Source organism: Mercenaria mercenaria, chromosome 3 (genome assembly GCF_021730395.1).
Source record: "Mercenaria mercenaria strain notata chromosome 3, MADL_Memer_1, whole genome shotgun sequence".
Classification (NCBI taxonomy): Eukaryota; Metazoa; Mollusca; class Bivalvia; order Venerida; family Veneridae; genus Mercenaria; species Mercenaria mercenaria.
In genome coordinates this window covers 49053327-49069945 of record NC_069363.1, presented here as the reverse complement: position 1 = coordinate 49069945, position 16619 = coordinate 49053327, and the positions used below count along the sequence as shown (strand labels likewise).

Below are 16619 nucleotides of genomic sequence, written 5' to 3'. Positions count from 1 at the left end.
CACATTGTTATATGTAATTAAGTAAATGCAGACTGGGTAGTACTATCCCGAAATAAGTTAATTTTATAAGGTAAAATTATCGGAACCAGTCAACTGTTTTTTAACATAATTTCTCGGAGGTTACGATTTAGAACGTCTGAAACAAAATGGCGGTCCAAATTACGAACATTTTTTTCATTTTCGCCACACGCGATTTTTCTTAGCCACTTTCATCGCAGATTCGCCAAATGGCTCGAGTGGCGAACGACAGCGTGGGCCCTGCTCTTAATGCTGAGGGAATTTTTAGTTCAGTAGGTTTATTAGTAAGTTTTCTTGGGTTAAACATAGCTTTCAACAGTATTCCACTTAGTTGAGATAACCGGTGCTCCTGAATTCCTCACCAGTATTAATATGTACTCCTCTAGTAACTTATTAACACCTTCCCTACACATATCATAACCTCTGATATATTTTCTTTATTCAATCACCACTTCCTAACTTGAATTTTTATCCTCTGACTTGTTGCCTCAGACTAATACAAACTATGTTGAAAACAGGCTGGTCTGGATCCATGCTGGTCGCAAATGCACTATGTTGGTTTTCTCATGGTGTGGCTCACTTTTTGTTTTGACTCTCAAAAATGTTGTCTTTATACAGAGGCTTGATCACATTTTAAACATATTTAATTTTGGTAAATGTACCCTTTCGCTTCAACAAAATATCAACAGACACTTGCTGAATATACACAAGCATATATATATTTACCAGCTACGGGTATTCCCGGTTTCTTTACTTCATTTGCATCTGCCTGTCCATTCTGTTGTGTAGCTGGTGGCCGTGCTGCGTAACTCTGTCGCGATCGTGCAGACCCAACTGAAGATACAATTAGCAGTTCCCCTTATTTCAACAATATATTCTTTATGTACCACAAACCCCCTAATAAGTAACCTGAAGGACTGCAAGTTTTTCAAAATGTGGACTTTTAAAGACCTATGTGGTTTCTAAATAGACCATCAATTTCATTCGAAATTTTACCTTCTTCCCTCTTTAAGAAATAAGCATTTTTATTTGAGTGATAGACTAGGTTTTTGTTTAGTACCATTCTGATTTGCATGGACTGTGAATGAGTTTGAGAGCGGATAGATTATGCACAGACATTATTCGGGAGTATACCATAATTCTAGTACCTAACTCTGTTGAACCCACATATTTAGCAGTATAGAAAAGTATAAATTACACTTATCTTAATCTGAACTATGGGTAAAAGGAAATGTATTTTACAAAACAATATCCTCCTATAATGTAAAGGAATATATGTAAAGAATAAAAAGACAAATTTATAAAGGTGTAGTGAAGGAACACACACAAAAAGGCTTGTTACTAAATAATTAGCTATTTAGTGTCAATCAAGTAAGTCTGGAATATTAAAGAAAAACTTGGCAAAAACTAGAGCTATCACTAAAGGTGATTAATACCCCTAATGCCACTTTTATATAGGGAAAAATGCTGTGATCATGATCTTTGACGTTCAAGTGTGACCTTGACCTTGGACCTACATTGAGCATTCAGTATATCATCTATAACAGTTTATGCTAACATAAAGATTAGGAGTGGACACAAAAAGTTATTTGACTTTTAACTTTTGAGTGATCCTGACCATAGTAAACTGTGTGGTTCACTCTGCATGTCTTTGGGATGAGGTAAACAACTGATGCTAATTTCATAAAATTCATTTTAGTGTTTTAAAAGATATGTAGTGGAATAAATATAATCTACATGATCTTTGATTTCTAAATGTGACCTTGAACTGGGACCTAGTGACCTAGATCATGGGCTCTGCAGGTAATCTTGATGTGAGGTAAACAGTGGATGCTATTTTTATGGAAAACTTCTAAGCTGTTTAGATTACGCTGAGGGGACACAAAATTAAGCTATCTGACATTTGGCCTACAAGTGCGACATTGACCTTAAGACCTTGTGACCTGGGTTGTGCACTCATGCACACTGTCTTGTAGAGGTTTATAAATAGTGCTTGTATTGTGAAAATCTTCCCTGCGATGAAGAACATAGAGAGGATAATTATGAAGTTTTTATTATCTTACATAAAATTACCATTTTATATAATTACCATTTTATATAAAATATTTTATTTTGACTGTACAAAATAAATAGATAAGCTTTCTAAAAATTATCAACTGGATAAAGACAGACAAGCGCTAATTTCTCATAAAAGGGTTTTGTATGATTAATTCTGAGCAATAAAAAGGGCATGAAAATACAGAAAATTTAATGAAAGGAAATAAGTGACCAGAAATGACAGTATGTTATGTAAAGTGTTATGTTAATGGAGTGAAGCATAGAGATTCAAAACCCAGAAAGGCAAAAAAACCCATATAAAACAGGAGTTTGGGAGAATATGGAAGTTTCTGATATACCTTTACCCCTGGAGGAAGCTGATGTTGGTGCTACAAATTCATCACAGTATCACAGCTTTATTCAAACTTTCATAATTTTATTATAATCTTTTTTTCTGTCACTTTAGAGTGAGATATTCAATATCAACATTCTGATCTTGTATAGAAGTTTGATGCAAGGTAACTTGGTCTATAATGATTCCAAAAGCAAATTTCAGGTTTTAAAGATCTAGTCTGATGAACATTTCTGTTATCCTACGACATTGTTTTGACATGCAATAATTCACTAGATTGTAAGTCTTTAAAAAGTATAATTGACATTCATTTCATTTTATATAAAACTACTTGAACATTGCAGACAACATTCTGCCTACTTACCTCTGTTGCTGAACCTTGGTGTTTCCTGTACATTGTTCTGGGTTACTCTATTACTCTGTAATGATAAAACAAACAATAGAGAATGTATAGTAGGATAATGGTGAGCAAAAATACTGAAGTGAGATGGTAACCATTGCATGAACACTGCAATTTTGCAAAGAAATGAAATATATTCTAATAATTATGCTAAAAACATTTTACACCCAGTTTGCTTGTACATAATGAAAGAGGAATCAGTGACAGCCAGAACTGTATTAAGTAATATTTTTTGGATAAATGCAAACAATTCTGATTGGTTGATTCTACTGTCTTGAAATAGGCCAATGGCAATGCTGAGCTCTATGGTTGCCTAATAGTTTTATATGAAAGATGTACATGTAATAACGAAACAGCAAATGCTTTTATTAATCAAATTTAAATAGCCATGATTTTAATTAAAACAAGAGCTCGTAGAACATGCAATCCTCCCCCCTTGATGCATTCATTAATTGCACAAGGAACAGAAATCATTTGGTCACTGTACATAAAATTTCTATTGTTCTGGGTCAATGTGACCTTGACCTTTGACCTAATGACCTCAAAATCAATAGGGGTCATCTGCTGGTCATGATTAACCTCCCTATCAACTTTCACGACCCTGGGCCCAAGCATTCTAAAGTTATTGTCTGGAAATGGTTTAACTGTTCTGGGTCACTGTGACCTTGACCTCTGGTCTCAAAATCATTAGGGGTCTCTGCTGGTCTGACCAACCTCCCTATCAATTTTCATGATCCTGGGCCCCAAGTGTTCTTGAGTTATCGTCGGAAACCGTTTAACTGTTCCGGGTCACTGTGACCTTGACCTTTGACCTGCTGACCTCAAAATCAATAGGGGTCATCTGCTGATCATGGTCAACTTCCTTATCAAATTTCACGATCCTAAGCCAAAGCATTCTGAAGTTATCGTCAAGAAACGGTTTAACTGTTCCGGGTCACTGTGAACTTGACCTTTGAACTACTGACCTCAAAATCTATAGGGGTCATCTGCTGCTCATGATAAACCTCCCTATCATCTTTCGTGATCCTAGACCCATGTGTTCTTGAGTTATCATCCGGAAATCATTTAACTGTTCCGGGTCACTGTGACCGTGACCTTTTACTTACTGACCTTAAAATCAATAGGGGTCATCTGCTGCTCATAACTAACGTCCCTATCAACTTTCATGATCCTAGGCCCAAACATTCTTGAGTTATCATCCAGAAACTGTTTAACTGTTCTGGGTCAATGTGACCTTGACCTTTGACCTTCTGATCTCAAAATCAATAGAGGTAATCTGCTGGTCATGAATAACATCCCTATCAATTTTCATGTCCTAGGCCCAACGTTCTTGGGTTATCATCCGAAACCGTTTGTCTGTTCGGGTCACTGTGATTTTTTGACCTTCAACCCTACTGACCTCTAAATCAATAGGTGTCATCTGCTGGTTAGACCAACCCCTATCAACTTTCATGATCCTGGCTTAAGCGTTTGAGTTATCACCCGAACGGTTGGTCTACATACCGACAGTTTGAGCCGACTCTGCAAAACAATTACCCCTCCTTTTCGAGGGGGCTATAATATATCAACTTCTTAATGGCTAGCTGTAAATTTTTCCACTTACACTTTTTCCCCCATAAACCTACTTTCATTATGTCAAGTAACTTTGTTGTTTAAAGTTGAAAAGTAACATTCTGAAAAATCTAAATTAAAACACTCAACGAACATTAATAAAATGAATGTTTTAAATCAATCAATTATTTTAATTTTAAGATATTTTAACATTAAACAGAACAAAAAACTACTGCACGGCATCCTGTACCACCCTTTGTTGAAAATCAATCATTATTTCACTTGTTTGTCACAGCTGGAAAAGTTGCCTGAGAGGACTAAATTTAAAACCTTAAGAAAACATTGTTATTGGGCAGACTCTTTTATTACACAAGTAATGAAACCTTTAGCGACTTTAAAAAAAATGGAAATGACTGGCAATGTTCTTGAACTCCTCAGCACCATAATTGACCCAATAGAACCACTGGGCCCATATTCATCAGAGTGCTGGGTAATTAAATGTCCCTATATGCCCTTTTGAATTTTTTTTTCTGTTTGTTTGTTTTGGGTTTAACAACATTTTTCAACAGTATTATTAGTTATATAACAGCTGCAGTTAACCTAATTAGTGTTTCTGGGTTCTGTACCATAAAAACCCTGTTCTCTGTAATAACTGCCACTTCCCCCATGATCAAGCAAGGATAAATTCTTTAATATCTAATGTTCACAGAAAACATATTGCCCCCCCACATGGGCATCAAACTCATTACCCCGCAATCTGCAGATCTGCGCTCTCCCTACCGAGCTAAACATGTTGGCTGTCTTTATATTAAGTATACATATATACCACATAATTTTCCAATATGAGACAATAAAAGGGGCTGTTAAGGGAATTGTAGTATAAAGTTATACTCAATGAGATAACCTTAGTTTTGCTTAAAATGAGACAACAAATAAATCCCACACCTTAAGAAAATAATTTTCCCTTAAAAAAAAATCTGTCATATCCGAATGATGATCAAAATTTTTATCTTTTATTCAATGAATCATTCAAAAAAACCTGTGTTTAACACTGAAAACGTATTATTTCCATAAATATCACAAACTGTAAGTTACAATACACATTTTATATACCAATTTTTTATCATAATGCATTTAATGCTGATGATCCCTCATTAGCCAGGCTCTATCTGTCTTCAATTCAGCAGACGGAACTTTAAAAGGAACCATCCTAGTATCAAGGTAAATTGTTAATCAAGAAATACCAGCAAAACTCAAGTTTGCTGGGAAAATTCACAACAAAGGGAAAATACAATCTTGATTGTATAAATCTGTTAAAAACAAGAACACAATGCAAAATATATCAAAACCCAAAAACCAACACTTTCTATAAACTGACTAGATATATTAGATAGTCAATAATATTCAATCACACAAACTAGCTATGCAATTCCCTTCAATAGTTCAAATATAAGCTAAAAATTTAACACTAAATTCCACTTAGCTTATTTCTTTAAATTCTTAATTTCTAAAACATTTTCTTAAACCTTTATCATAAAAATGGCTAATCATGTTATATAATGGGTTAAAGTTTTGACATAGATTTCCATGGAAAATATTTAATTTAAGAATAAATAAATTCCTTAATTTTGTATCAAGTAACAGGCCTATCTTCACTATTTCCATCACTTTGCTTGATCGACAATTACTAACTCTGGCCCAAAGCTTTGTGAAATTTTAAAAAATTTAGAAAAAAATGATAATAATTCATTTTTTGACCAAATGGCTATATTTCTCAATTTTTTCAATACTTGCTTGACCACTGACCACTAACTCCAGACAAGCTTGTGAAAATATTTAAGCCAGAAAACATCATATAAAATATATCATTTCTCTTACAAATTTCAAATGCTTTTTTTCCCCAAAAGCATTTGCCAAAGTACATTAGGGTTTTTGAGATTCTTCCTCTAAAAATATTTTAAGAAATCTTTCTAATTGTTGTAAAATTTGCAAAAATGTTTCAGAAATAATACAATCATGTTTTTTTTCAACTTTGGCTTTGTCATCTAATTTACACATTGAAAAGAGAAAACATAAGAAAACAAGAATATTTGATCATCAATACTCCATCTAGAAACAGACATGCCTTGTTTTCAAGCCAATGTTTTTAGATTAAAATATTTTCATTATAGATCCAAACACAATCAGAATATATATAAAATGCATTATTTACACCTGACTGAATACTTTTTCAGGATGTTGCAAATGCGCAATAGGCAAATGTGAAATTTGTTTAAGAAATATTATATCCCAAACAGTGATTTGTCATTGAATAACATCATTGTTTGGAGTTCAGATGCGAAGGAATTATACGCCATCGTGACATAATTCCTTCGCATCTGGACTCCAAACAATGATTTTATTCAATGACAAATCACTGTTTGAGGTATATTATTTTGATTCTAACACATTATCAAGGATTATTATGTACATCCTTGATGTCATCCACCAAGTATTTGCCTGTTTTCTGTTGGTTTCTTTTCCAGCGCATCACTATGCTGTTGACGCTAAGACGCAAGAATTGTGACATCAGAAAAATGAATTGTTGCATAATAAAATGCAATTTTCAGCCTTCTTCGTTTATTAGCAAAACAAACTGGGTTGTTAGTAGTACAATGTTCACCAGTGTGTTGATATAGGTTCAGTTGCTCGCTCCCACATACATATTTATTTTTTTTTTTCTTTTTAAAAAATAAAAACAGTTTGTATGTTCCTTTCCCTAAGCAAACTAAACATGCATTCTGACATTCCAAGAAACCTAAAAAAACGTAAACTAAGAAACATTTCAGGACTGCAGTGATTTCGAATGGTCGTTATAACACCCATTAGGTGGATGTTAACTTTTAACAAAAGTGATTAAAACTCCCTATTGCAATGCTCCCTAAATTATATAAAGGACAGTAAAAATGGCGAATTTTCTGATCACTGAATATTAGCAAAACTCTAAACCACCCCACCCAAAAATGGGCCAGCTATTTGGGCATTAAGTAGTGGAACCCGTATGAACTGGCATTTTTCCGTTATATTCGTTTTTTCTGTATGCAGTTTTTACAAATTCTCAGGTTATTACAATAAGAAATTGTCTTTTATGGCCAAAGAGGCTGATATAGCAAACAAAAAATAACTATTTCCCACAAAGGTCCATTAGCTTAAAATAACCTCAGATGTCAGTATTTTCTTTGATATTAACCTGCAATGCATCGTTTCATAACCTACCTTTTTCTTAGCACTAATTAGCAAGTGACAGAGTCACACAATATCTACTTTGTCTTGCAGATAAGTAAGTAAATTGATCTTTAGGATTTTGAGAACATGTACTGAAATTTGACCTTTATCAGCTGAAGTCCCAACTGTGTAAACTGAATCCTTTTTACAACTGACACTAGTTATGCTAGTTAAATAATATGTTACTATCAACAAAAGCAAAAAATTGTTTTCATAACAATCTCTTCACATTCTGTTTCATCAGTCAATCAAAGAACATTTAAAAACATGTATAGTTTGGACAATACAATTTTACTTATAAACAACAAATTTAACTGAAGTGTCATTTCTCCCTTTAAAAAAATTAAAGTTTTGAAGAAAAAAGTACTCTGTCCAATTTTCAAAGACAACACAAAGTCTTCAACATGAAAATGTTAGATCCCTTTTGTGTCTTATTTTAAGGCATATATAGGTGTACTAATGATAGACTATGCCATGTAAATGAGCCCATTCATTGGTCATGCTGTCTAGTTCTACCTTGCAAAAGTTTTCTTTCTAGAAAGAACTTTATTGAAAAATTGCATACCGAACATTTCAAGAAGAATTTAAATTAAACTTACTTCTCTGCATGACAGCAAATTTCATTGCTAGAGTTACAAGCCAAATCTCAAAGAAATACTGTATCTGATGTTTTTCGACTAATTAACACTGAAATTTTCGATCTTGCCACCTTTCATCATCTACTTTACAGCAAACCCAAAAATCTGTTTTAATAGTAACTGACTATGATCGACTTATCACCACACCTTAAAAAATGTCATAAAACCCATGCATTTCCCACCCCATATATGTACAAGTTTATACCTGTAAGGTAATATTAGAATATTTTGCTCTACAACAAAGAAAACTTTGATTATTAGGGAAACAGGGATATGGCTACTTTGCCCTTTTTTTCCCATCCCCTGCCAGCAGGGGCAGCACCTGTTCCGAGGACTAACCTGCCATTGGGTATTCTTCATCATCATCATCATGATTCTGGGGGAATGAAATAATCATTAACCATGAAAATGATGACTTTTATTCTGTACAAAGTGTTTTATATACTTCAGAGCCATCCACCCATAAATCTGGCTATTCATGTGTCCAAGAAAGCTGTCTCGACTGAAAATGAGGATTTAAATAGCTTTTTTAGGGATTTCAATAATTTTACAGTAATAACTAAATGCATTAACCCTTTGCAAAAAAATCCCTGAGAAAAATAAGAATGTGTTCACTGTTACCCAACATGGGCAAAGGTTTCTAACTTGCCTTTGTTGTCTGTAATTGAGTTTGTCCTGATACGCCCTTAAATTTCCTTCAAATATACCAAGAAGAACAATAAACTATGGGTAATGAGATTATTTGCATGCAGGTAGAGTTTCGTGCTCAACAGTGCAGAAAATTTTGAACCACCAGGCATATCTGTAAACATTTGGTACAGGACTGCTACACAATGCCCTGCTAAATATTAGGATAGGGCATTATGGTTTTAGAAAAAAGACTTTTTTTTCCTTATGTAAACAAGTAAACCAAGAGGCAGTGCCAATTTGGATGCCGGACATGATTTAAAACAAAATTGGAAGAAAACCACTAACAATGCTACAAAAAAAATACCTAAGCATTGGACTATGTAGTTATGAGAAGAAGACATTCATTTTTTCCTTTAGATTAAATGGCAACCGTAATTCTGCATGGATTTTAAATTTTTTGTACAACTTTAGCAGAGGACCATTCAAGGAACATCTAGGCCAAGCGGGCATCAACTCCACCATATGTGTCAAAGAAGATGTCATCTGATGACAAGTAGGGGTTGGTTTTGTGCTCCGAGAGCTGATAACACTTAAAAAAAACTCTACTTTCAATGCCTTTGTAATGTCATTAAACGGTCATTTCTGTTTATGGACTCAGATTCCCCCACATTGCTTCACCTTTAGCCGGCTGGCAGCAAGTGATTCTGCCTTGTGACCAGTGCTGCCCCATATAACCTGCACGGATGTCTATGGTCTGCACTGTTCGTTATTGGTCAGTAAATTTTCAGTGAACATCCCTTCAAATAATAAATGGTATTACCCAAATTGAATGATGAACCCAGTCCATTTTTGAAATTTAGCTGGGTAAAGGTTACATAATTTTATGCTTCTTCTGGTGCAGGCAGGAATATCCTGCTCTCCAGTAAATTCAGTACTAAAAGGGGAAGCCTTTTACCATCAACAATTAACCAAACCACAATTTCCCATCTGCAACTACAACAAGTTAGAGTCATAATACATTTTCCCATTTAAACAAAAAGCTGTATCCATAGGATGACACATGCCCCCGATGGCACTTGAATGAATAGTTATGGCCGATGTTAGAGTTTAGGACCTTTGACCTACGGACCTGGGTCTTGCGCACAACACGTCGTCTTACTGTGGTACACATCATGCCCAAAATTTAAAATCCATGCATTGATGACAAAGATTGGACCGGACACGCCCTCCATGCACTATTTAAGTGTGACTTGACCTTTGAGCTACGGACCTGGGTCTTGGGCGCAACACGTCGTTTTACTGTTGGTACACATCTTGCCAGTTATTTGAAAATCCATCCTGGATGACAAAGTTTATGGACCGGAACACGAATGCACTATCATGAAAATGACCTTTTAACGTCAAAGTGTGACCTGACCTTTGAGCTACGGACCTGGGTCTTGTGTGCCCCCACATGTCTTACGTGGTCCCATCTCATGCCAGTTATTGAAAATCCATCCATGATGACAAAGATATGGACCGAGACACCAAAATTGTGGACAGCTGACAGACCGACAGACGGTTGTCAAAAATATATGCCTCCCTTCGGGGCATAAAATAAACCCATATGCACCTGGAAGACGAATAAACAGTATGGAAGATCTCTGATTATGCGAAAAGTTGTCAGTTATTTGGAGAATAAGTCGTAATGGTCTAAGGTACAGGGACAACTGGTTATGGTTAAATTGACTATTTGGTACAGTAACAAAAACTGATATGAGAAATAAAACACACTGGTAAAATTTCATAAAAGAAATCATAAAATTAACAAACAAGTCAAAGAAATTCTACCTATACGCGGACTCATTTTGTAATTTCGAAAGGGATGGAAGAGAGAGAACAGTCTTCTTTTAAATGGGCATGAATCTTATGTAAATGTTTTGTTCAAAAGGTTGAATTAAATAACCCAAAAGAAACATAAGTACAATTTTATTAGTTCAAGTTTTTATAAAATTTAACCATCAAACAAGTATCCACAAAGGACAGCTACATCAGATCATTCATGTACATAGTTATCAAGATCAATATTAGAATTTTTTCCCCCTACCGCCCCAACAAGGAAACAGTGAGACAAACATTGTAAATATTTCAACAGAAAACTGTTTATGTGATACAAATATAACAAAAACATAACATATGTATAACTGCCAAATAAAAAAAATTTTTGAAAATAGAAAGATAAATAACTCTCAAGGAAAAACCAACCTTTTATAGTACTATCATTATGTTTGATAGCAGTCTAAATTTACAATTTTCAAACAAATGCATTAATGCTAAATTTTTAACCATACAAAGAAACAAATGTGAATTATATAGAGCTTCTTAAAAAAGTCTGTAATAAGAAAGACGACTAAATGGACTGATTTGAAAGTCATTTTATCGTAAACTACCTGGGAGGAGGGATCTCTACTTTCCCCGGGACCTTCTCCATCAGTGAGGGTGACCAGAAATATTGCGTCTGCCTCCCAACTGCAATATAAATTGAAACTGAAACATGAAGCCTTCCTTCACAACACTCCTGCACTAACTGCCTGTAAAAAAAATAATCTCAGATAAGCTCTACAGTCAAATCTATACATCCCCCCCCCCCCCCCCCCAAACCTTCCCCCTCCACAACACTTCCCCGTCACCCAAACTGGGCAGGAGTATTAAATATGGAATTATCTATGGTGGTCGTAATTTCTGCTTATATTTGGGCCGGAGAATAGTCCAAGGAGCGCCAAAGTAAATCAGCCACCAGGCACTATTTCTTACAACACAATATGGCTTTGGGATATAGAAGTGATGCAAAAAATTACACATTCCGTACTTTTGTTGAAAAAAAAACAACAAACAGAAAAAAAATTCCGCTGCTCAAAATTTACAGAAACAATAAAAATAGAAAAATTGCTGACTGAAGCAAGTTCCCCCTGCTGCAAAGCAATTGATATGGGAAAAATGAAAAAAAACCTTTCAAACAATAATCTATGATTTAAACCAGAATGCTGAGAAAAACGCAACACAAAAATGAAGTTCTATAAGAAGGCACTTAACATGACTGCTTCTCCAAGAAAAATAAACAATATCAGAAAACTTGACTATCAAAACAAAGCAAGAAAATGGGATTCTGGTACCTGAATAATTTAGTTTTCCACACTGCCTACATGGTTTTGACCTTCTGACAGGGTATAGGTTTGACTATGCAAAATCTACTGTGAGATAAGTTGCGAAAAACTTGATATTGATATTCTTCACAATTTGTGGTGGTTAGGTCATTTTCAAAGTGGACAAGAGCTGTGTAATGACAGCATGCTCAACTATTTGAAACCCTTCCTCATAATACTAGTTTACATACAAAAGCTTTACCAAACTTTTCTAAGTTGATAAAAAGGGACAAAATTTTGTAAAATGTAAGTCAGAGTAGTCATTCCATTATGCAGCTTGGACTTGAGAAAAACTCCAAAATATTCAGTACCAGAGTTCCTAAGAAACCTGCTGGCATGCAAAAATTTCACTAAAATATTCAAGTTAAAAAATGGCACATAATTTTTCCAAAATGTAAACAAGAGTTATTTAACCTGCAAGATCATTTTAATGATGCCAAAGACTTTTTGTGGAGTTTGAAAACAATTCCAACCCTGTAGTTTGGTATAACTGCTAGTCTGTTATCCTTAACAAGTGCCCCGGGCTGTTACAAAATATGCCCATCTAAATATTCATTACGTATAATAAGGTAATAATGTTGATGTTGTATGGCCTTGTTAACCCCAAAAAAAAACCAAAAAAAAAGTTAGAAGAAAAAAGGTATTTGTGAGGGTTTCCATGTTGGGAATGAATCTGACAATCGGATCAAAACTGTTTGAAATGGACAAGGCTAAATTTTGCAGTTTTTTTCGAGTTTAATTCAAGGGCCATAAAAGCCCATAAATTTAAGTTGCCTGGGCAATTTTGGCTGTTATCGAACTTGGCAAGATATTATGCCCACAAACATTACAGCAAGTTTGGTGAAGATCAAAAGAAAACTGGTCGACTTAAGAGCGGACAAGGCTAAATTCACATTTTTCTAGTAATCAAGGCTATAATCCAAGAGTGCCTGGAAACGATTTGGCTGGTTACAGAACTTGGCTGAGATATTATTCCCACAAACATTATCAGCAAGTTTGGTGAAGAGGAGAAAACTGTTTGACTTAGATGCGGGCATACTTTGGACGCCGACCGCCCCCCACGGGTGTTCACATAATACACCCCCTCTGAAGAATTCTACACCCGATCATTTCAAACCAACAGCAATCAGGGTCTTCCTAATAAACTTTCATTTAAGAGGGGCTTAAAATTAAACTCCACATACTGTTCAAAACAAACTTAAACCTTAACATCAACAATGTTTCTTTGTGTGGGTACTGTTATTTTTTCTTTCAGCAAAAAATCCTGGGTTACTAACAATTTCTCAAGAGTAACAAGTCAGTCTCTCAGTGATTTCACACCGCAATCATCTCCTAATGACAGTATGCATCGTTTGTTTACTATATCACTCACCCCAACAGTAACTTTATATAGTTGTTTCTATCAAATTCAATGAAGAATGGCTTATTCATACTTACTGAACCATGGTCTAACTCTCTAAGATTGTAATCAAAGCGAAAACTATTCAAATAATTTAAAAAAACAAACGTAACACTTTTAACCTCACACATATCAAATGCTCAATCTAACACTAAAATAGCACTTAACTATTTTACTATTCAGGTACCACGGATGTTTGAAACTTTGAAAGTTTGAGCAGTGGTAGTCAATTTTCTTGCAAGATCATGTTCAATGGGTTCAATAAATTCCTACTGCTTAAAATAAATGATACAAGTTTTTTTTTTGTAAGAATTGTTTGGAAACCAGTCTAAGAAATGCAGACTTTTCCAGTTGTCAATTTTCAAGCAAGTGCTAAGAAACAACCAATCAGATTCAAGGCTGACTGACATGACTGAGTATGGTCTCCAAACACATGTACAACTGTGGACCGTGGTGCAGTATTCATCAACATCTTAAGTCTGAAATTAAGACTAAGTACTATATTTTAAATCAATTGTAGTAACTTGCTTTGTATAAATTATATATAGCAGAAAATTTGCCCAGCTTTTTACTGTAGAATATGCCATATTCTTGCCAAGCTTCGTTAAAATCCATATAAGATTTACAAACATATGGCAAAAAGTAATTTCAGCTAAAAGCATAATTTCTGATTTCAAGTCTTTACCCTTATCATGCTGGACACAAATTGATTCTGCCTTTGCAAACAGTGTAGATCAAGGTCAGTCTGATCAAGATGTGCACTGTTCTCCATTCAGTCAGTATCATTTTGGTATGCACCGCTTTTAACAGTTAATGGTACTGCCCAAATTAAAAGATGGACAAGTTCATTAATATCGAAATTTAGCAGGGTAAGGGTTAAGTTTCAGTCTTGAAATGTCGACAATACGGGCCCTGGTGTAACTGCCAAGACAACGTAGCTGACTAAATTCGAAGCTTTTTAACAGTTGTAATTTTCAGGAAGAATAAATTAGCAGAAAAGTAAGTTTTACACTGTGCAATACATCATTCTGCCTATAATACAATTAAATACCTAAATTCAACTTTTAACTAATTTTCACACAAGTTTAAGCTGTTTGAAGTTGGTAACTTTTTTTATTTGGCACAAATTTTATTATCCTATTTGATCCCAAGTTACCTAACCATGAGCACAGAAAGGGAAAGCATCCATGCAACTATACTGATAAATCTTTAGCCTTTTGGAATCATTATGAACAATGCCTCTATTTTCCCAAACCTCTCCACTGGCAATTTAGAAGTTTTATCAGCACTTAGCTAACAAATGGCCTTTTACACTGAACAGGTGCTTTCCTAAATCTGTAAGTTTCACAATGTCAAAATCATTTTGTAATTTGTAGCTCTAGAACAGATTCTTATAGATAGAACTATGCATCATATCTGGTTAATTAACTTTTATCTGAACTTCAAAAGTAAATTCTTTTTTATATATCAATTATTCAACCTTTTAAATAAATTATCTACTTTTGGGATTAAGGCTGGGACTATAATGACTGTTTTTGGCCCTTCTCGACTTCAAGAAATTTACCCAATAATAGATCAAGACATTTTTACCATAAAACAAACATTTATTAAATACCTGAAAGATGGTTTCATAGCAACCAGTTTACATTATTTTCTGAAATTGCAGTTCTGCACAAATTCATTTGTGTTTGTAGCATATACGTAATTAATTGGGGAAAAATTTAATCCCTACATTTTTTTAATGTCTAAATGATTCATTTATTGTTGATTTGTTCCGTAACTTATGGTTTCCGAAAGTTAAAACTGTCAACAACAGCATTAATAACGATATTAAACATTCCAAGTTAACTGTTGTTCATTGTAATATTACTTTTAAACTAACAATTTTGACAATAAAACATTTAATACGGAATTAATCAATTGGAATACTCCCATTCTTCCATATAAGCATTTTAATCTATTCTTCTTCTCTTATATCTTGATTTGATACAGTGTCATCATCACTTGAACCAACGTCATTAAGTTGTCTGTCAGCCTTTTGCACAAAGTCAAGCCAATTTTTAATTTGCTTTGCCACTGTTTTTCCTAATATCGAGCATACCCCGGTACAGACAGATACAATGTGGCACGTTCCAACAACCCTAGTTCTAGGTTTGCATGTTCGATACCATGTGCAAACGCTTGCTTCATTGTATTTGATATAAAATTTGTAAAAACTGATGATGTATGCCCTGCTTGAATTTTGCTCTCAAAAAATGTTCGTCGTCATATTCACAAAAGATATCAATCCACAGTGTGTATTAAAGTGTTCCCGTGCATGTTTTTAGCCATGTTGAGTCGGGACACACCCAAACCCTTAAACCCTATTTTATGTGACTAAATGCAATAGAATACATCTTCTCGGCATGTCCAGTACCCATGAGTTTCAATGTTCCCGGCATGTGTTCTCAAGTTATGGATCCGAAACGGGTTTTTTTTCACGTTCTGGCCCCTGTGACCCTTTACCTCTGAAAAAATGGCCCCAAGTCATAGGGGTCAATTACATTCATGTCCAATCACCCGTGAAGTTTCACACCCCTGGGCACAGGGTTCTCAAGTTATGATCGGAAACGGTTTTCCATGTTTCTGGCCACTTAGATCAAGTGAACCCAAATCAATAGGGGATAGGGGCCTCTCTCTGCATGTTCATTTATCCTAAAAATTTCAAATTCTGGGTCGTCTCCGGTTATTGATCGGAAACGGGGTTTCTTGTTCAGGCCCCTGTGACTTTGACCTTCAACGGAGTGACCCCAAAATCAATAGGGGTCATTTTTTCTCCAAAAGCCCCACAACTCTATGAAATTTGAAGGTTCTATGACAATGGTTGTCCAGTTATTGATCGGAATTAAGTGTGACGGGCGGATGGACAGACAGACAAAAACAATATGTCTACCCCAGTGAGGGGAGTTGGGGGAGGGCGGGGGAAATATAATTAAACACGTTGTCAACAGGGACATGGTGCCCCTACTTCCTGTCACTGTAAAATTATTTTAAGATTCTAGGTGGATTTTTTATGATATAAGCAACACAATTTTAAGCACTTTATGATTTTTTTTTCAATAAGCCAAGGACTGTCTGGTCTGGCTTAGTACATGTCCAAAAAGAACAC

The 16619-nt window shown here is 34.9% G+C and overlaps 1 protein-coding gene across 2 annotated transcripts in view; it reads right to left on the bottom strand.

The window, feature by feature from the left end:
* Positions 1–3431, bottom strand: part of LOC123524843 (kinesin-like protein KIF2A) — a 35300-nt gene extending 31869 nt beyond the window's left edge. The window contains exons 1-3 of one of the 2 annotated variants that reach the window (XM_045303357.2): positions 2772–3431; positions 2415–2444; positions 745–852 (exon numbers count right to left, since the gene is read on the bottom strand). In XM_045303357.2, coding sequence (XP_045159292.2) covers positions 745–852; positions 2415–2444; positions 2772–2910 — 277 coding nt within the window. In that variant the 5' untranslated portion in view covers positions 2911–3431. The remainder of the gene's footprint in view (positions 1–744; positions 853–2414; positions 2445–2771) is intronic. The other variant, XM_045303358.2, reaches the window with a different exon arrangement.
* Between the last annotated feature and the right edge of the window lie 13188 nt (positions 3432–16619).